Below are 22,420 nucleotides of genomic sequence, written 5' to 3'. Positions count from 1 at the left end.
TGTCTCGGTTTAAATATTTCCGTAATTTAGGCTAGTTCTCGCCTAAAGGACATTGCGAATAGAAGTAATGACAGACGTCTAAATAGCTAGTTATGCTAAATATTATTTCCAGATTGCATTTTTACATTTGTATCCCTCTGGCCTGGTTGTAATTAACTCCTATACAACGAAGCAAAAATGATGGCTACGAAGGATCTGGAACTGCAGTTGATACCCTGTGACACGCTAGACAAAAACACTCAAAGATGCCGAATCGGTCCAGGCCTCATGTCCAGCCTCAGACTTAATATTGGTTCACCTGTCCTAATATCTACACCCGGAGGTGCCTGCCTGTGCACGGCTTGGCCAAGAAATGACCTGGCAGAGGGCTATTTTCAGTTTGATACTAAATGTGTTACACCTAATTTCAGGCCAATACACAATCCCTATCATTTGAACTGTGAAGATATTAGGCCACTGAATGGTCAGAAACTAAAACGTATAAAAGTAAATGTAGTTGTAAAAAGTAGTGAGTTTAAGAAAAGAATTCCCCCTCATTTAATTAATGACATTGTGAAGGAAATTCTCTGTGGTGTTTATGTGCATGAGAAGCACATCATTGCTGTCAATTCCTTTGAAACTGAAATGATCTGCATTCACATTGAGAACGTAAACTCAGGCTCCACTAAGGTAGGTCTTGTCACAGAGAGGACCTGTTTGGAATTAGCAGCGGTCATCACTCATGCAGAACATAGCAGAAGAATTGCCCAGGAATCTTCAAGGATATCAATAGGTGGAATGGAGGATGTCTATGGCTCGCTGAAAGAGCTCATTCATTTGCCCCTCTTTTATCCCAACACCCTAAGAAAGCTGGGTGTTTCGTGCCCAAGAGGAGTGCTGCTAGTTGGGCCACCAGGTGTGGGAAAGACCATGCTAGTGAGAAGTGTGGTGAAGGAGGTGGGCGCCTCTCTGATAACAATCAACGGGCCTGTGATCCTTGGATCCAGGCCTGGGGAGAGTGAGGAGAACTTGAGGGCCATGTTCCAACAGGCTCGGGAAGCTGCTGAAGACGGACCCTGTGTCCTGTTCATCGACGAGATAGACTCCCTGTGTCCTAAGAGAGCCGGCTCCTCGAGTGCGCCAGAGAACAGAGTGGTGGCCCAGCTACTGACCTTGATGGACGGCATGGTCAGCAGAGACCACTTTGTAACCATTGGAGCAACAAATCAGCCGGACACATTAGATCCTGCCCTTAGAAGGCCTGGCCGATTCGACAGAGAAGTAAAAATCATTGAATTTACAAATGACAGTGCTATATGTGAAATGATGACTTACTGACCAACCTTTATCTGTCCTTGTCTTTTTTGCAGGTCATCATTGGTGTTCCAACTCTTACACAAAGAAAATCAATCCTGGAGTATCTGAGTGAAAAGATGCCCCTCTCTTGCAGTGTTGATCTGATCGCTCTGGCTGAAGTGACCACTGGATACGTGGGTGCTGACCTGAGTGCCCTCTGCAGAGAGGCAGCTCTTCAGGCCATCCTCCGCTCGCCCGAGGTACGAGAACCCAACTGTTTTACATAAGGGAATTGAAATCACATGCTGAATCTTATTGGATATTAATTGTTTGAGTCATTATGCGTTTGTCTGCTACGTTATAAGGACACAGATGTGAAAGCCATCGAAATGCAGCACTTCCATGAAGCTCTGAAGACAGTACAGCCTTCTTGTTTAAGAAGCAGTATTGGCCTGACTGATTACAAACCAATCACCTGGGAACAGATAGGAGGGCTTGATGATGTCAAACTCAAATTAAAACAGGTGCTCAATCTTCATTTGTTTGATTTAGCATTTATAAAATGTATTATTATGTGTTTTGTTTGTCATTTTTTTTTTGATACTTCTTGATATTTACAACTAAGCGTGATTCAGTATATTAAATTCCAGCATTTCAACTTCAATCATCGTGAGAATGCTGTTGTGTCATTGTGCCAGTGTCATTTATACACATTTTTCTATTTTCTTTAGAGTATTGAATGGCCCATGAAATACCCAGAGTCATTCATAAGACTGGGCCTGTCGCGCCCCAAAGGGATACTTCTCTATGGCCCACCAGGATGTGCCAAGACCACGCTGGTCAAAGCTGCAGCCTCCTCCTCACACTGTGCCTTTCTGTCTGTCAGCGGGGCGGACCTCTTCTCACCCTTTGTAGGAGACTCAGAGAAGGCCTTGGCTCAGGTTTGTCTTATTTGCATACAGTTACAGCTCAGCTGTAACATCTGGATATTGCAATTTTACTCAGATTTTCTTTGCAAAACTGCTCAAGCTCTGCTAGGTTGGAAGGAGATCGGGTGTGAACAGCCCTTTTTTAAGTCCAGCCACAGATTTTCTATAGGACTGAGGTCTGGGCTTTGACTCTGCCACTCCAGAACATTCACCTTGTTGTACTGTATTTAAAACATTTTTGTGTAGTTTTCATTGTGGGCTTAAGCTCATTGTCTTGCTGGAGAGTAAATCTTCTCCCAAGTCGTAGTTCTCTTGCAGACTGAATCAGATTTTCCTCCATATATTTTGCTGAATTCATTTTAATTTTGCCTTTACAAGCCTCGAGAAATATCCCCACAACATGATGCTATCACCGCTATGTTTAAAATTAGTGCAGTGGAGACGCTCTAATGACGAGACAAAGCACTCAAAGAATCTCCCATAGAAATGTATGGGGTTAGTTCGTAACGCAAACATGGCAGTCGTCTACACATATTCTGCCCCTTTAGCCGCCAAAAGCTGTCATGTGAATATATTGTGCCGATCATGTGGTATGTTGGGAATACATTGTGCCAATTATGTGTTGTGATCTCGCAGTTAGAGAGAGGTTGGTGTCATGAAGCCTTGTGCACGCGCAGTTCTGCCTGAAATAGATGCCCGATAAGTGCCCAAAATGTGTTGCACTATGGTTGCCAAGTGGAGGGTCTTGCCTAAAAGGACTTTGTGTGCAGTGTTTGGTGTCATCTAGTCTGATGGCCAAAAAGCTCAATTTTGGTCTCATCAGACCAACAAACCCTCTATTTGACCTTGGAGTCTCCCACAAGGGTGAACTTTAGTCGAGATTTAATAAGAGCTTTGCCACTCACCCATAAAGCTTTGACTGGTGAAGGACTCAGGCAAAAGTTGCTGTATGCATAGTTTCTCCCATTTCAGCTGCTGAAGCTTTTGGTGCACTTGGTGGCCTCCCCCACCATTATTCCTCTTGAACGGTCACTCAGTTTGTGGTGACGGCCTGCTATAATGTGATTAAAGGCGGACAAAAATGCAAAGTTATGAAACGAGACGTTGCTAGAATAGTTTGCCATTATCTTTGTATAAGTGTAGGCTATCTTTTATTAGGCCTATGAGGTAAAAGCAGAGAAAGAAACATGTGGTTTAGTCTGTGCTGTGTCAAATTCTAAGCCTACACATTTCCTCACTTTCTTACTCGAATTCTTTCTTATCTTCAAACATGTTCTTAAGTGACACCGAGAAACATTATTGCACGTTGCAACAATCTAATCTTAAATAATTACAATTATTTATGTCTGTGTGTGGTATAGAGCCTAGCCTACTTAGGATGCTTCCATGCAGATGTCAAAGTTTCTATTTTCGGTTTGATGTGAATCAATGTGTAGATTTGAAATTTAAACCGTAGGCCTAGCTGTGACATGCAGTCACCTGACATCACCATCAAATTAGAGGATATTTCAGAACCATTAAAGTGGACAGCTCCCCTTAAGAGCGTCTTAAGAGCAGTTCACGCTACGAGCATGTTCGAAAACCAAACGAACAATCTTAAGATGAAAGAAAACCCTCGTAAGTGCGTGTATCCATCATTATCGGGAAACTGGGCCCTGGTGTGAAGCCTTCCTTGTGTGAAGACGTAGGTAGGTAAAGGTGAGCAACTTTACCTGTGCAAGTTCATAAAGCAAAGGGCAAAGGCAACCAGTCCTCTTGCTTCTGTGCTAATCCTTAATGGAAAACAAACGACAGATATCTCAATGAACCACAATGACATCAATAAGGTGCTGGGTGTGTTTGAATTATCTTCCCTGTAGCATCCCCTTCTACATTCCACTGTAGGGAGAAGTTGACCTTGTCTAAATATCAATTTTCTATTTCCTTATTAGTAGCATACCTGAGGTTGAAGATATTTAGGCGCATCAAGTTTGTCATATACTACTCATAGACATGACTTAGAATCAGCTCAGTATTAAGCTTTTGTCCTTTACAGCTGTTCCATCAGGCAAGAGCCTGTGCTCCCTCCATTGTGTTCCTGGATGAGGTGGACACCCTGCTGGGCTCCAGAGGAGACACTCGAGTTCCCCACAGCGTCCAGGCCCAGGTGCTGTCAGTGCTGCTGACCGAGCTGGATGGCATTGGCCTAAAGACAATGGAGAGAAGAGGCACCCAGAGGATGCTCTGCGTGTCCGAGGAGCGTCCAGAGTCCCAGCAGGAGCATCAGGTCAGCTTTTCATGGAGCCTTTTAAAGGAGGACATGAAGTATGTTGAGTGTAATTTTGAGACTGAGTCAAACACATCCTCTCAGCATGTCTAACAGTTGAATCCTGGCCCGTACGACCCTCCACCTGCCCTATGACAACTCCTAATCCCCCTGGACAATTCCATTTCTTACACTGGACTATTTGAACTTTCTGACACTAAATAGGATTCATGCCTTATCATACCGGACGTGTAACCATCCCACCTCTTGTAACACACCTCAGGTGGCTTTAAACACCATGTTCTATTCTCTACATCTGACTAACTTATGCATTTATTATGTATACAGACCTTACTGTTCTGTGGGTCAGGCCCTTGGGTCGTGGGTCTGCTCGAGGTTTCTTTCTATATGTATCTCCAATTCTAGGGAGTTTTTCCTCGCCCCTGTTACCCATGGGCCTTCTTTATTTTTCTCTGATTGTCTAACACTCTGTAATTGAAATTGAAAATTGAACATTTATTGCATGCTTTATGTCTTTTAGATGGAGTATCATGAGGTATGCAACAAGGATGTGATGATTGTTGCTGCTACAAATCGCCCTGATGCTTTGGACAGTGCCCTGATGCGTCCTGGCAGGCTTGATAGAATAATTTATGTACCACCCCCTGACTATGAGGTAAACAAATGGTTAAGAAAGTCTTAGTAAGTAAAGGAGAAAGTTCAGACAGTAATTACACTTTAGTTACAGCATACTAGAGAAAACTAATTTGTATAGGAATTGTCCTACTGGTAGGCTCGACTGGCCATACTGAGGATTTGCACAGAAAAGATGCCCCTGGATTCAGATGTGTCATTGGAAGAGCTGGCGAGTCAAACATCCCTCTTTTCTGGGGCTGACCTAGAAAATCTGTGCAAAGAGGTAAAGAGAACATCAACATGAGTTTGAAATCGACACTGTACTGATGTCTGAAAGGAAAACTGCACTGTTTGAAGTATAAACATTTTGCTTTTCTAATTTGATTCCTTTATTTTTCCTGTTATCAGGCAGCTCTTTTGACTCTTCATGAGAAGACTATGGAAGCTTCCAGAATCCAGCAAAAATACTTCATTAAAGCCTTACAAAATTCAAAGCCCTCCCTCAGTGCACTCCAAATGGAAAGTTATCATCACCTTTTTACATGACAGGTGTTCCTATGACTGGTATATTCAAGTGAAAATGAATACAAATTAAGTGTATGTACATGTGTGTAAATATTTTATGTTTATTTATTATAATAAATGTGTAAATGATGTACCTTTACTGGATCTGATGATTTATTCAATGAACGTTATTGTGATCCTATCTTTTGCTATGTAATTTTGTTAATACCTATGATTGTAAGAATTTTTTGTTCTTGCACAGCAACACTGAGCAAGTTCAATTAGATCCGTAGTTATTTACGTAAACGCCTGCTTCATTTTGGCACCATCGGTTTCTCTGCAGTTTTTTTTTTATTTCTGATACGGTTGAAAGCCATCAGGGGGCGTTCCTGTGACTTTGAGACAAACCAACTGTTGATGGTTTTTATGATTGATTTTGATTCGGGACATACTGTGTACGTGCCTTGAAACTCGTATCACCTCAGCGGTAACTAGGTCTACTGAAGGCGCGTGTCAGGATGCTACGCCCAGAGTCATCTTTGAACTCCCAATCGCTAACTTCGACCAAGGTAGGACTGAATGCCAGACTTAGCTACATGATGTTATGCCGGGAATTCGATTCATAACTGATGAATAGTTGCAAATGATTATTTAAATGTTCATTATTTTACTTCTTTATGACGAATTAGGCAAGATGGCTGGGTTCATACATCTGCTGAGGAAAAGAAAAGAGGTAGGTTGAGATTGAGAGTGGAAAGTGTAATATAATTCATTATAATGCAAGAAGGAAGGCAGAAGGATTTTATCGAACTTGTTAAAATACTAAATGCGTGACATCCAACACTATTTTATCATTTCCAGCTTATTCCTTTAATTGGATTCGTGGGTTGTGCTGCAGCTGGTGCAGCCTTTACGTCAGTTTACTTCTTGCTGACCAAACCTGATGTGATGTGAGAAGTTTTCTTTTCGATTTTTTAATTATTATTATTATTATTATTATTATTATTAACTCCAACCAAAGATAGCTCGACAACAGACTTTTAGTTTATTCCTATCTGTAGGCCTTGTTGATTCTGAAGACATTTGTTTATCCCTACCTGTATGTTGATTCTGACGAAATATATTCATCATTAAAATTGCTTGCCAGAATAAACCGATCGACAAACCCTGAGCCCTGGGAAAGGATAGATCCATCCAAACCACAAAAGGTATGTTAAAACATTAATGTCTTTTATGTTTCATAAAAATGTAGTGAGAATTATAAAAACGGCAACATTGCCATCAGTGCTGAGTCATCATGGGGCCGGTTTGATGAAGGCTGGCTGCAGTAGATAATATTAGTCTTTATTTGTGATAGAAATATTCATGTGCCTTGGACCTATAACTATAATGCAACAGACCTACACTCAATTACTTTAACCCAACCCCCATGTTCACAGCTCATTACCATCAACCAGCAATGGAAGCCAGTGGAGGAGCTGGAATTGGTGAAGAGCCTGACTAAATGAACGTCCCCAACGTGCTCCCCTGCTCCTCCAGACACTTCCACCACACACACCTGCTCATGCACCTGTTCCTGCACCTCCCACCAGTCTAGCGGAATCCTTTCTGCACAGACTAGGCTCATGGATGAACAGTGTGCGGAAATGCTTCTGCTAAACTGGTGGGTTATGGCCTGCTCTGCCTCAACTTCTGAATGAAAAAATCTGAATGTGATTAATCTTCTGTACGTCTGAAATATATATTTATGTTTGTGCACTTGGTATGTTCTAATATAACCCTGTTTGTGTAGTGTAAAATTTAGCCTTCCAAATAGTCACTTTGTTATGGGTTACTTATGAAATGAAATACAAGGAAGCTCACTGTGAATTTATGCCTCAGGGATTTCCTTAGAACAACTAGTTTGCTGTATCTATCTACGGCCACACCTAGGTGAATAGCAACCACAAAAACTCTAAAAGATAATGGTGTCTTGCTGAGTCAAAATCCAATTTGACATTATCACCTTAAGAACACAGCCAAATGCATTTTCTGACTCCAGAGACAACAAAGGGGCACTCAGCTGTGGAACCAACTGCCACAGAAATGCCCCTTCAACAGAATTCAAAACCAGGCTCGAAACACACCTATTTACATTGGACTTCCCTGTGTTTTAATTGTCATACCCTACTATGGTCTTACCCTGTTATGTCTGTAATTAAGTGTTTGTCTCTTGATGTCATCTTAGCTTAAATCACTGATCTGTAAGTGTATTTATTTTATTATTCTTTGGCTAATGCGCTATGTACAGCACTTTGGTCAGTGATAGCTGTGTTTAAATGTGATCTAAAAATAAACTTTACTTCCTTACTTACTAATATGTGTAATTTTAGAAAACACTGAAATTCCCTCTCATATGGTAAACACCACGCATGACCAAAATATAAGGCATACCTATAAGGCAAATCTTCAAGTGCAGTGATTCACATAATTCACTGTCTTTCAGTAATTCATAACAAAAGATGGATCATCATGGAACCAATGATTCCTATGGACATCATAGGCAGCTGTTTGCCAGACGTTATTTGAGCATGAAATTCATGCCCCAATGAACAATGGATTAAGAATGAATAGTTGGATACATTTTCTACACTTTTTCACCCTGTTCAGTTCTTTAATAAATCTAACTTTTCTCATTTTGTTCCTGAATAGCAACAGAATCCAATGTACCTGTTGAACTGCACACAAATGTCAGATCTTCCTGACACTGACAGTAACAGTCAGGGGATTGGTCTACACTCAGCTATGTGCTTAACTGGCAAGCAGAGGCAATGTTTTCATTGCTTCACAAGTTAATGATGATCACCTTCGTCTTTGACATTCAGAGATAATCCTCTTAATGTCGAATTTTGTTTCTAGTAACATCAGCGGATGATTATTGCTACAGATTCCAGGAGATACCACGCATTAACTCTTTGTCAAGTCTCTAAATACTCTAAGCATTACATACAGTATTATGCAGATTACATTATTTCAGTCATAATTATAAATGTTTTTTTCTGAGACAAAAAGCTAGAAAGCTGAAAATATTCCTTTTCAGTGTTGTTGCCCTCTCTGCTTTATAGGCAGTATTGTGACTCCCTGGGTAGGGCTAGGAGCCACACTGTATTCATTCAGGAAACGGATTGGCAAAGAGCAGACTTAGCTACATGTATGTTTGACCCCACGCCGAGCCCTGTGTACGTGATGACTGAGGAGAATGCAGTGTTGTTCTGCTCTCACATCCTGTCACGGTTTACCACTAAGTATTCATGTGACCAGGAAGTACAGTTGAGTGAGCTCATGTAGCCACTTGACTCCACCAGTAGGTCTGTTTTTGTCAGGCACCAATGACAGACATACTTTGGCTCAGCATCTCTGTGGTGATAACACACTCCTACATGCACTACTGCATAGCTCCATGCCTCCAGATCTGAACCTTTACACCATTCCTTTTCTACTTAGTAATGGAGCAAGAGCACATCTATTATAGATGATGCACTAACAGGCAATAAACAGCAGGACATCATGTCTAAGTCTTACTGGTCAAGAAATAACATTTGAGCAAAGTGAGTGCTGTAAAACTCATTTATGTTATGTAAATACACACGCCTAACTGCTTTGTGTTGTTATCTCATTACTTCCTTAGTAACCACATGACATTGCCTGGTAACAGGGATGTGTTTATGAAAGGAAAAAATAATCACAGAAATAATTTGCATGCCTTTGTTTGGATAACACTTGTGTTTACAATTGAACTGTGACAAAACACATATTTTATTTTTTGTAGAAACCCAAGGCATAGGCTTATTGTGTAAAAATGCTGAATTTCTATTTCATTTCAGGTGTTTTTTTTTAAGGGTCACCATTTGACATGCCATGGTAGACATCAATCCCAAATCACTTCAACAGTAAAGATAAACAATAAGTCCTTTGCTCTATTCTAGAATGTGAGTCTTTTTACGGCTGCCATATTCCCTTATTGCCATCTAGTGGTGTTCAGTGGAACAAACTACAGAGCATCTGTATATGTCTTTTCGCAGTCTAATTCATTCTCCAGTCGGATCATTAAAGGCAAAAGGAGATACTGAAATTATTTATTTCAAACAAAACACCCAGCTATTCACATTTTCAGTGTCAGTGAAAAGCCACATACATGATATGTCAATGACAATGAGATTCTAACCACATGAAACAAACAGATAAATCAATAAGACAACAGCAATACTGCCAACATAAACACTGTATGTTCCAGTTAAAGGAATGTGCAAATTATGTCCCAAGTGTTGTGTCAAAAGCCCATCATGACAAGGAATGGATTCCATTTCAAAGCATTTTACCACCTGTGGCAAATGTTATTACAATTTTATCATGGAAACACAAAAAGCAGGACAGTCATTTCCATTTACAGTTACATCCAAATAATTAACTATCGTGAGGCCATAACATTGTAAATTACTGTACAAGAAAGACATTGGCACAATATGCCTTTATCATTCAGAGCTGTGCGCATACAGTTAAGGGTCTGAAGGCATGATATAGATTACTGGCAGAGGTGAGATGCATTTTCTAAATGTTTATGCAGTTCAGTATGCTTTGGTTGTGGTTTACATAAATAATTTGCATGGCATGGAGCATACTACACATGTAAAACGTACACTCAACATGATGCACCACTTTTTAAAAATCTGGTAACTATTTTATCAAAGAAAGCAAAATAAATCTGATTATCATTTGTGTGGCAACACATCACCAAAGAAACAACAAGCAACTGCCAACACTGCATTTACGAGAGGATGCACTCACTTTGTGCATGATATAACGATGCTAGATTTTCTGTTTCAAGCCACATGACCTGAATCCACAGGTCACAAACCAGTAGGAAATTATGCCACTGGGTCACTCAAAACCCAAGCCGGCATGTCTTTCATAATCACCTTTCTGTCTGGTAAATACTGCACTGAACTTCCATGGTCTCTGAATACGTTTCCATGGAAAGAAAGACGACAAATGACACAGTCAGTTAGTCTGAAAACAAAGGCAAATCACAATGGAGACATCATGAGTGAAGAAAGATGCAGATCTGCATGAGTAAGGTCCCCCTTGAGGCCAAAGGACATGATATACCCAAAAGAATTCAACATGACACTTTCTCAGACATTATACTTGACTTTAAGAGCCATTTAATATCCACACACACACACACACACACACACACACACACTAAATAAAATAACCCAAATAATTATATACAATAAGGTAAACAAAAAAATCTGCTCACAGACCATGACTATGTTAAAACAACTAAACATGTACTTAGTTGAATTTGATTTGTATTAAACATATCAAAAATGAATTTATTTTACAAAAGCTCTGCAAGTATCAGCTTTAAAAACCTGGGAAGAATATGCAATGTGTTTTTTCCTTTAGAAAAGTGCAATCATCGACAGAAACTAGACCAATATCCTTTGGCACTTCCAATGCAAAAATGATTCCACTTTCTTGCATAATACATGTCTACAGCTTCGTAGCAGCTTCGAAGACATTCATATGATCTGCAGTTCTGAGATAACTTGCATGGTCGAAAAGCTGCACCAATGTGTGTGCTATGGGGTGTGAGCATAAGCTCTGTATGAAAGAAAGAGAGAGTGTGTGTGTGTGTGTGTGTGTGTGTGTGTGTTCAGGCACTGGGAGATTGGCAGTTTGTGCATGTGTCTGGTGCCCTGAGCCTGGAACACTGGAGCTGGACTGTGCATCGGGACACTCCGTGTGTGTGCAGCAGCAGGTGCCGGGCCTTCGCCTGGACCTCCTCCCAGTTCCCACTGTTAGACGGCACTGCAGAGAGACACACACAGACAGACAGAGAGAGAGAGAGAGAGAGAGACAGACAGACAGACAGACAGACAGACAGACAGACAGACACACACACACACACACACACAATGACCATTACAATACGTTCAAGCTAGCTGCTGAAAAAGGTTTAAGTGTACCAGCCCAGCATGAAACAGAACCAGGTCAAATCCAAATCCTATCTGTGGGAGAGTCCCTTCAGGCCATAGTGGAGCTGTGCAGTACAGTGTATACCTACTGTAAAGGTGTCGTTTCTCACACTGAGTCAATATCAAAAGTAATATAGAATAAGGTGTATTCAGCAGCCAATGAAGCCACTAAGAGTCAAAACTCTGCACAATGAATCCAATCACAATTAGCCAGTGCAACTATATAACTGCAAAAGGTTGTAAAGAAAAATGAGTGTGTGTGAGCGTGTGTACTGTGTGTGTACGTGACAACCTCTACTCTATTCGTGTGCAGTCTGCTCATTGTCCACGCCCATAATTAAGAGATCTCCAATCAGCTTTTGTTTAGGCTTTGAAACGTGTGCAGTGTTTGGTCACATGACCATCTGGTGTGCAGAGCAGGTGGAAATTGATGCCACTGGCTGACACTGAACTGGTTGGCAAGAAAAATGTGATCTCTATGATGTGGAGATGATATGGATTCAATACTTTAAATGCAACTTGGCAAGTGCCCATACATAACATTAGCAAAGAGGGCGGTCAGACAATGATCCACACCCTGGACAGGAGTGCAAGCTACCCTCATGGAACTTCTTAACAAGAACTGCCATGGAAAGATTCAGGAGATAATGGCTATACAGTGACCTCCTATTCTTTAAGGGACCTGTGTTCCAAGCACGATAACTGAAACTCAGCCTCAGTCCAACTACATACTTTGTTGACAAAGATGTTGAACTTTTATTGTTATATGTTTAATATAAAATAAAATATAACATATTATGCCATTTTGAAAACAGTTCCATACAAACATTTTTGCTATTTTAAGTCTGTACGCTTGTGTTGAGAAATACACTTTTCAAAATGATCAGTAATCTGTGCAATTGCAAATCGCAATATTGTTCTCATTAATTGCAATATGACTATTACACCAAATTGTGCAGTTATACATACTCACAATTGGACCTGACTCTAATCAAGGCTACTTACGAACCCGATCAGATGTGGTGATTAAAGCACAAAGTAAGTAACCTGTGCAGGTCAATAAATTGCCTTGACTTGAAGTGCCATAGGCAAACAGGGACAGGATTAGGGCACTGCGCTAACTAAAGCTGGGATCCAATCTGAAGACATGAGTGCAGTCTCAAAACATTAGAGCAAGAAGAGCCACTCACAGAGCTGGAGATGGACGAGGGCCACTGTCTTATCTGCGGTGAGTGCCCAAATGTTCAGCTCGTCCACTGACTGCACGTCCTCCAGCTTCAACAAGCCCTCCCTGATGCGTGCCACATTCAGATGCCTTGGAGTCCCTGATTGGGGGGGAAATAATGTCAAAGAATAAGCGTGATGAAATAGCCCATCAATGCATGTGATGCATCCTAGTAACCGGATTTATTATCCCTACATCGATTTGGAAGAACAACCGGTTGTAAATTCTGAAACTGCAGCATATGCACAATGCTTTCACATGCTCCTGAGGTGTGACCAGGTGAGAGGAAGTTCACGGATAAATCCCAGGCTGAGCAGCTGTGGAACTTCTGGTGTGTATGCACTATGCAATATCACAGAATCACAATTCTAAATGACTTCCTGACTGGTCAAGATGTGTTGAAATGCAGAACCAGAACAACCTTTCATCTAATCATTAAAGGAGAACTCCGGCCATTTGTCTGTTTCGAGAGATCACAAAGTACTGTGGGTACGAAATAAAACAAAACAATATATATTGTTGCATTGTATATTGTTCTTAACTGTGTATGTATGTACTATGTATATGTATGTATGTATATATATATATATATATATATATATATATATATATATACACACTATTATTATGACCGCTGCTAGCGAAGCGGTCATATAGGGATTGTCAAAGTTTTTTTTTTTATTCTCCCCCCCCCCCCCCCCCCCCCCCCCCCCCCCCGCGCTGGGCCCCCCCGAAACCCAAAAAATGCTGTTTTTCCTAAATAACTACCTGAACCGTGGCACCGAGGATGAAGAAATCTTTATGGTATGTTGGTCTCAAGGGCCCACATCAACCTAGCCCATAATCACTCATTTAAAAATGAAAATGCAATATCATTCTGCTTTAATCGCCCCTCTCTTCAGTTAAGATGTTCAGAACTGCACCAAATTGTATGTGTATGATTAACCTGACATTCTCTGGGGGTATGCCAAGTTTTGTAGAATTTCATTCATGGGGGGGGGGGGGGTGTATAAATCGTCTTGTAAGTAAACTACCAGTGCTTTTTCAAAGTTCTCAATGTCTCGTTTTAAATGTCAGGGCCCTCGGAAGTCTACCAATGAAGTGTGGAGATGCATTGAGCCTCGTAAATGGGTGTAAAACAGTGATTTATTTGCATGGCTAGCCCGATGCCGAAGCACCACTATTGAAAAAGCTGTTGGTAGCATCGGCTAACTAGCGCCAGATTTTGGAGTGCAGGGGACAAGCAGAGATGGGCTATGAGACATACGTTCACACTCGGTATCATGTTTCAATACACTTTAGGTCAATATCACACCGGAATTCTCCTTTAATCTAAAGTGGGTTGGAAAGACAACACTGTAGTTTACCGCAGAGAACGTCTAAGAAGTGTAGGATGATTTCCACATTAAATGTAATTCCCATTTCTTCTTGAAGCTGAAATAAATCTGAGAATGTTTATCGGACATGCTTGGTTTTTACTGCAGGTAGGCTACGTTAATCTTGTAAGTTATAGCCTAGGAGGTAGATAAAATAATGTTACCATTAGCATTGGTTGAGTGATATAGGCCAATTTGATTATTGATGTATTTGTAGAAACCATAAATGCGGTTATAGGCTACCAAGCAAATTGATAACGGCACTAATTCTATCTTTCGACTTGTCATCCCATTCTCTTATGACCATAACCTAGGCTACTAGCAGGAGCTAAGTGAATTAGCCACAACACGTTCGCTAACGTCATGGTTTTCTGGAAAATATATAGGCTACCTGAAAGATAACCTGTCTATGATGCATCCTAAACACTGGGCTGGGACATTTCTGCTCAAAGTCTCAAAAAGCATCCGAGTCAACGTTCATTCCCAAACACCCACTAGGCTACTTCAATCCTCTATTTCAAAAGGTGATTCAAGTAAGGAAGAGCATGGCTCAAAGTAAAGTAACAAGGACTGAAACATAAATTCGTCAAAGTGAATTATTCGTGTCAACTCGCAGCAATGTAGATTTATTAACGCACCCGTGATGATCTACATCTCCATTTAAACCAAATGTTTTAGAGCACACGTTGAGAGATGTATCCAGGGCAGGGCTGTACCTACACATATTTGTTGCACGTCCTACAAATATCATTCTTTGCCATGGATGATTTAGTACCAACGTTACACCAGTCCGCTATAGTTTTGCCTATGGCTTTAGCCTACCGTGAGACTGAGATGCTTTTGTTTGTTCGAAGTGCATGTTTAGGGTGTGAGAGGGGAGTCGATGTGCTTTGATTCCAGCTTGGTAGTTGTAGTCTATGCGATTAAAAAGCATGTGTGTGTGAAGTATCCAAACAATGATAACACTTTCTTCATTATGGCTGCCTTACCCACAGACCTTCAGCTACTGTACAGTGGGTCCCATTTAGAAGTGTCCACTTCATTCGCGCTTTCCGTAATTCACGCAGCTGCGTGACTGATATGCAAAACTATTAACTTTTCGCCAAGAGGTGGCAGCTTAAGTCCGCTTGTTACTGTTGGTTCCCAAAGGAGATTTTATTTGGGTCGCCAGCATAGCCTAGTGACAATATATGTTGTGTAATAGGCCTACCATAGGGCCTACCTTATATAGCTTATATTTTAACAGTCACGGTTTTGTCATAACTCCCTCTATGCATTTAGCTCTGAAACCGGGGGGCGAACACGTCGCGGGGGGGGGGGGCGCCAGTGCGTGGATATCTCAATCGCAAAATTAAACAATATTTCTATCGGGCGCCTACCATGGACTAGGCTGGGTGAACTCAGCCTGATCTGCCGGCGATTTCTTTTTCGATTTCTTAAAAGATTGAGCTTGGTCTGGCGAGAGCCAGACTAACCATGGACCTCATAGTTGCAAAATGCAAGGGAACATGAATCAGCCTATAATTTGCACAAACAATAATGGACAGTAGCTCTTCAACTTCTGGTATTTAATTTGTGCATTGACAATAAAGCTGAATATCATATGACATAGATGACTGACCCTAAGTTTAATCTCAATTCTCTGTTTTACCCCTTCCCCTTCCCCTATCCCTTCATCTTACCCCTAGCCCTTGTCCCTCGAAACAGAGTGGCAAGACATTGGGGTGAAGAATATTCCCCTTGGAAATGAGATACCACTAGCCAACCATAAGGGAGAGCTGGATGATTGAAACACTTGAATTAACGTAATTTACTGAGATCGTACCACACTGAAAGCTAATATTTTGTCACTAGCAACCTGTCTTCTGTCAAATAGGCTATAATTGCAATTCAGCTCGGAATAAAACCGTTCAGGAATTATTTCAACAACAGCTGAACGTGCCTATGTTCGTTCGCAGCCTACCTTGGTCCGGGTGAATGAAACAGGGATGGGGGACAAAATAAACATGCAGTTTGCTATGTAAACATCCCACAACTCCTTTGATATTTTACAATAATATCCAAATGGTCGTTACTTGACATCAGAAGCAATCGCTATGCAATAGCCTATGCGAGGAGTCGGCAGCAGTAGGCCTATGCAGCATTCATATCAGACGAGCGGTAAAAAAGTTCAGCGAATTTAGCTGCTGTTGGACTTTACATTTCTGACATGGTATGCTGCCAAATTCGCGGGGTAGACATGGAAATATGTAAAATGCGAGACATTCGCGCAAATAATGTGCTGTTAACATTCACAAAACAGCGATTTTTTGAAAACTTCCTTGTGAAGAACAGGACCTTCAATATATGGTCACAAGATTGAATGCAACATAAAACAATTACCATTTTATAATCCTTATTAATGCCAACATTTCATGTCAATGAATCTCTCGGTGTGCTTATTTTTCCGGTGTGAGCGGTGCATGTTGGGTATTTCTCTTACCCCTTAAAACCAAGTAAGATCGGGAGCTTACTTGAAACCGAGGGGTATCTACCCCTTGCCCTTATCCCTACCCCTCGATCGAAATGAGAATTGAGATAGCCCTTCGTCTCACGTGCACGCGCAAAACTAAGGGGAATGGGTAAAATAGAGAATTGAGATTGGCCCTTATGCATATGTAGAAGAAATATTCACAAAAATCCATGACATGACCTCTCTTCTTGATAGCTGTTGAAAACTGCATGGAACTGACAGGGATTGTTTTGTTTAATAATAAATAATTAATTAATTAATTAATTAAATAAATAAATAAATAAATAAATAAATAATGCTGCTACCTTCTGCTTTTCCCAAATACAATATAGCCTACAGGTGTACCTTTCATCAGTCCAGTTGCAATGGATGGACTGTGATGAACTGCCCTACTTGTGATTGTTTAGAGGTTTTAAAGGTTTTATAACAATGCTACAAATTTTTTGGCAAGTACTACAAATCTATTCACCTTTGCAGCGCCAGTAGGCTACTTTGTGTGCGACCCGCAAACACACATTCCAAACAAGCATAAACAAAAGTTTCAAGAGTGGGGGATGGAGTAGAAGATGGAGACAAATTCATTAATATGATTTATTTTCGCGGAATGGATGTACAGGACTGAGCGGCGGTCATATTTTGTACCGCTATGCGGTACATCTAGTTTCAGTCAAAGTTGATCTTCTTGATCTTCTATCAGCTTGAATCGGTCGGCTCATTCTCCTCTGACCTCTAGCATCAACAAGGCATTTTCGCCCACAGGACTGCTGCATACTGGATGTTTTTACCTTTTCAGACCATTCTTTGTAAACCCTAGGAATGGTTGTGCTTGAAAATCCCAGTGACTGAGCAGATTGTGAAATACTCAGACCGGCCCATCTGACACCAACAACCATGCCACGCTCAAATGCTAAAGTTGACTAAATAGAGGAATATGAAATCATCTTTTGAAAAACGAGGAACAAGCTTTGATAATAATTTATATAGTCTATGGATAAACTACATAACGAGCAACAGCAATATGGTAATGGTTCCATTCCAGATGGATCTCCAGGGAGCTTAAATGCTGCATTCATCAGGCAGCACATGAGAAGTGCTACTGACCAATGCAGCTTCTGCAGTCTGCACCCGACTATCGAGGTGACTAATCAATGTGTTTGTGACTTATCTTCATGTAGCAAAGGTCAGCTTAGAAGCAGTATCTGTGTGTAGAACACTAATTAGATGCCAATCCAGAGTTAATCTTCAAATGGTCTACAATCCATTTACTTGGCAAACCACACAATCAGTTAGTCTGTGTCCTCCATGGATACTGAGTGTCTATGATCAACCGAAAGTTGGATCACTTTCAGAAATGTTTTGAGTCACTATTTACAGTGGGTGAAAGCAGTTTCATCCCAAAATGCATCAGGTTAAGCTTTATGTCTGAATAAACCAATGAGACTTGCCTTACCTTCCAGTACAATAACCCCGGTGTCCCTTATGATTCTCACAGTGGTAAATAGCACCAGGACAGAAAACACATATGTGCAGATAGGGTCTGCCAGTTTATACTCTGGCTGTGGAAAGAGGCAGAAAAAAACAGATTATCAGAGACAATAAATGAAAGTCATCTTAAAGGTTGTATCGTCAAAAAAACGTGTCTCTGTAGGCAGCCTAGGTTCCAAAATCTGTAAACAAAAACAATAGCTACCAACAGGGGTTGGCAACCACTCAAAAGCAAAATAAAGTGTTTCAACCAATAACCGACGAGATGCGCATTTAGGAGAGTTTCAATTGCACAGGAGGGAGGGGGAGGGAGTAGCGAGCTAGCTCTCTGTTTTGTTTGAACATAAACAGAAGTGACGTATCCCCGCTATCGCTGATACAACCTTTAATGTAAGGTCTTTATTCTTTTCAAGATTTTTATTCTTTTTACCAGTTTCTAAGAAAAAACATCCATTAATCTACTTTGCTGGCCCATGGTCAGGTAAATGACTGGTGATTGACAGACTAGACTGATTAACAGATTCTCACCAGCAGTGTTAAATGTTCTTATACAACATAAGCAAGATACCCAACTCAATATGCCACCCAACTCTTGGCACAGGCCAAGATTATCTCCTGCCATGACTACTGTAACACCCTTTTAATGGAGCTCATGGCTAGCACAATGAAAACGAACAAGCTAAAGGTCGCTACCAGAGAAGGGCCATTTTTGGTCACCGCATGCTAAGACTGTTGGCTGCTACCTAGTCAGCACCACTGATCTCTAAAGAATCCCAGGGTAGGGACCATACAGGCACTGATTAAAATCAGAACTCACAAGTGATCCTAATATGGCAGCCTCCGTGATTTATCTGTGGCTTCACTGTTGTGACGTAATTGCACAATCCAGTGATTCTTTAGGTCAGTGGTTAGCAAACCAGTTTTAGACATAGTGATATTGGAAAATCAAAGCAAAGTCATATTGGATGTGGTTGCTCTATAATATCAAGTTTTATTGAATAATGGAATGAAAAGTCTGACATACTGTATAATCTATGCCAACTGATTGGCATCAATAACAGCTGTAAAAGGTGGCAAAAACATCTTCAGGTTTCACCAATGCTATACACCTCAACACCAATATCTCTCAACACTGTGCACGCAGAGACCATTCAACTTACCTTGAAGCGGACCACGTAGGCTGCAATGAGCACACCAATGCTCTGAACCAGATCACCCAGTGCATGGATGAATGCAGCCCTCACTGCCAGGCTGCCATGGCCCCGCTGATGCCCGTGGCCGTGGCCATGACCGTGACCGTGGGCCTGGCTTGGCTGAGGGGCCCCATGGGAATGCGAGTGGAGGTGCCCCGTCTGGTTTAACAGGAATCCCATTCTGTCACATCACACAACATTGGGCATTAGTTGGTCCATTCCAATATGTTCAGAGTGCTACACACATTCTACAGAGCAGTATGGAATCTACTGCAGTCACATAGTATAGTAGGAGGAGCAGGAATGAAGACAATAAAGTTGGGCATTATACTGACTGCTTGGAATGTTTATTGGAATGCATGTATTTAGCTCCATGCTGCAAGCCACCTATCAGGGTATGGCTAAGCCAATTCATTTCAATAGTGATAGCGTTTAGTGAGTGAGAAATTGGTCACTTCTTAAAACATCATGAGGTTGAGGGGAGCCGTGTGTCCCTGAAACAACGGGACTTTGGACGGCACTATTTAGCAATTTATGACAAGCACGAGGGACGCATTACAGAAATGGTGGTCAAACAGGGGCCGTCTTTGTGTGTGGTGTGTGTGTTTGGGGCAGAGTTTTTGTTGCTCACATTAGATTCACTGCAACTCCAACTGCAGCTGTAATGAGCATGACATCTCCATCTATGCTGAAGTCCTGATGAATGGACCTCTGCACAGCTTCATTCAATAGCACTCCAGTCAGTATATATATGAGCAATACACTGATCCCTGCTGACACCACCTCTGAAAAAAAAAAAAAACACATTACAAAGAACAATGAAGAACGTAAAACAATCAAATGTGGCAAATTACTGTTAGAGGGGGGAAAACAAATAGATTGCTTTTAAGAAATAGCTCTTAACATGAATGTTGACAACTTGCGACTGCCATGGAGTCTATCATACCCAAGCGATGCAATCCAAAGGTGAATCTGTCCGATGGAGGCTTTGCTGAAAGCCACAAGGCCAGCAAAGACACAATGATTCCAATAAGATCCGTCAGCATATGAAGTGCATCAGTCATGATTGCCAGGCTATTGGCGACATAACCACCTGCCAACAAATTTGCATAGTTAGCTCGCCTCAAACCAAGCTAAGAACAACATTTAATCACTGAGCATGTCTGTGCTAGCACCTCAGTTATCATGTTTCTGATATTTTTTTTCGGTTATTGTGCTTTTGGGGTTTCTGTTTCTGTTTTTATCTCTTTCCCCCTTTAACAGACACTATTGTGAATCCACTTGACTTGTTTTTAAATGCTAACCAAACGGAAGTGGCTTGCCTTAGCAATCAGTAAAGAGGTGTGAAGAGTTAAACTGAAAAGAGCTTTATGATGAGTTTGCTGTATTATTTGGCACCATGAAGAGGCAGAATCCATCCAGTAGTTCTGAAATTGGCCCCTATAGTAGTCTAGTGTTAGGTGCTTGGAAAAGTAGAGTCAGCACACACTGCCTATTATAACCTATTTTTGAAGAACATAAGAATGCACTGAAACCTGGTGGTCAGTTGTTAATGTTGCCATTGTGAGTTGTTAGCTTTTATTATCTAACTTCTTTTAATCAAAGCATAAGACGCCAGATGATTTCACTTCCTGAGCATTTAAATAGTCATCCATCACATTTACTAGAGATGCACAAGTGTTACTTACTGCACCCAGCAAAACATTGGCAATATACTTATATCATGGGGTAGGGGCACACCACCACGTCTACATATGAAATTCGAAGCCCAATCAAACTATCCCTATCCACAACACGTGCAGCTGCACAAGACCTGGTTGAGATTGTATCCTTAAAGAATGTGGCCTCAACTTGAAACACTTGTTGAGCCACACTGGCCTATAGGCTCACCAGCATAAGGAGAAAAATGTCCTTACCCACGAGTTCTCCTATCATGAAAAGGAAATACAATACAGCGGCACAGCCAAGCTTCTTCATCACCCTCCGTTGTTTCACCCGCTCCTTTCTTTTCAAACAGCTTTCGCAGGGGTCCATATTCACACCTGGGCTCCCAAGACTTGAATCGAGAAGCGAGTCATCATCGTCTACAACGATGGTATTGACGGGCGTCCCATTAGATGCAGCACCAGCTGAGTAATCGTCCATTTCTCCAGAGACAACTACCTTTAATTTGTTAAATTTGGGAGTTTCATCATCTGCCAGATCGTCCGAAAAATCAAAAGTAGCCGTGTCACTGAGGTCCCAATCCTCCCGCTCCTTCCTGAAAGCGGACTTCATCCTTGCCATAAAGTTTGCACCAGACATGGCGGAACAGTCGTTTGAGTAAAATAAATAAATAAATAAATAAACAATAAATAAAAAAGACCGAAAACAACCTCCCAGGTAAAAAAAAAAATACACCTGGACGATTGGGGAAAGAAGTCAGAAAAAGAATACGTTGAGCTCTTCAGTAGAAACCGTGTTCATCTGTCAGCATCACCAGGACCATTGTGCTCTTGAGATACCTGAAAAATGACAGCATGCGACCACAGAGAATTTAGCAATAAAGTTAGCTCACTGACGTGCTACCTACAAACCTACCTAAAATCCTAAAATGTCTGGCTTGTATTGTATCCACTGATCCTGTGTCTTAAAATTCGCACTAATATTACAGGATGTAGACAGTGCTGTTTAGGTATTACATGTAAGCATTTAATTGATTATCAAGCCATGGTAATGGTAAAGATGTCAATTTCGCTGTTTGATGTATGATGTCAGTCGTCTCAAAACATTTCACGATTGCTCACCCTCCCATCGATGTTACCTGTTAACGTACTCTGAACAGATTCGCATTTTCATTTACTCACCGTTAGGACAGCAACATTATGACCACGTGAAACAAGTAAAACTCGTGAATCAGTCATTTTTTTTTGTTCCCTCAGCCATGGTTTAGTTATTAAGTCCGAGTACTTCTAGTTTGCTAACTAGCTAGGCACTGAAAGCACTGAAATAAGGTTAGCTTCTTGTTTACGGAGACACCA

The 22,420-nt window shown here is 41.2% G+C and overlaps 3 protein-coding genes across 3 annotated transcripts; 2 read left to right on the top strand and 1 right to left on the bottom strand.

Annotated features, from left to right (window-relative positions):
- The first annotated feature begins 177 nt into the window (after positions 1 to 177).
- Positions 178 to 5,740, top strand: spata5l1 (spermatogenesis associated 5-like 1). Its single transcript, XM_042061619.1, has 8 exons — positions 178 to 1,260; positions 1,350 to 1,535; positions 1,641 to 1,799; positions 2,007 to 2,216; positions 4,240 to 4,470; positions 4,991 to 5,125; positions 5,243 to 5,368; positions 5,494 to 5,740. The coding sequence occupies exons 1-8, from the start codon at positions 178 to 180 to the stop codon at positions 5,629 to 5,631; spliced, it is 2,268 nt and encodes a 755-aa protein (XP_041917553.1). The 3' UTR covers positions 5,632 to 5,740.
- Positions 5,741 to 6,000: 260 nt separating this feature from the next.
- c14h15orf48 (chromosome 14 C15orf48 homolog) lies at positions 6,001 to 7,942 on the top strand. Its single transcript, XM_042061635.1, has 5 exons — positions 6,001 to 6,158; positions 6,279 to 6,322; positions 6,451 to 6,539; positions 6,737 to 6,797; positions 7,029 to 7,942. Exons 2-5 carry the CDS (start codon positions 6,284 to 6,286, stop codon positions 7,095 to 7,097), a joined length of 258 nt encoding a protein of 85 aa, XP_041917569.1. The 5' UTR covers positions 6,001 to 6,158; positions 6,279 to 6,283; the 3' UTR covers positions 7,098 to 7,942.
- A 1,748-nt stretch (positions 7,943 to 9,690) lies between these two features.
- Positions 9,691 to 22,402, bottom strand: slc30a4 (solute carrier family 30 member 4). The gene is made up of 8 exons (XM_042061042.1): positions 22,247 to 22,402; positions 21,317 to 21,904; positions 20,347 to 20,493; positions 20,032 to 20,185; positions 19,368 to 19,581; positions 18,173 to 18,278; positions 12,800 to 12,934; positions 9,691 to 11,442 (listed from the first exon to the last, which is right to left on the bottom strand). Exons 2-8 carry the CDS (start codon positions 21,702 to 21,704, stop codon positions 11,288 to 11,290), a joined length of 1,299 nt encoding a protein of 432 aa, XP_041916976.1. The 5' UTR covers positions 21,705 to 21,904; positions 22,247 to 22,402; the 3' UTR covers positions 9,691 to 11,287.
- Positions 22,403 to 22,420: the final 18 nt, after the last annotated feature.

The sequence above is a fragment of the Alosa sapidissima genome, chromosome 14 (genome assembly GCF_018492685.1).
Source record: "Alosa sapidissima isolate fAloSap1 chromosome 14, fAloSap1.pri, whole genome shotgun sequence".
NCBI classification, from domain to species: domain Eukaryota; kingdom Metazoa; phylum Chordata; class Actinopteri; order Clupeiformes; family Clupeidae; genus Alosa; species Alosa sapidissima.
This window is presented reverse-complemented; position numbering and strand designations above follow the sequence as displayed.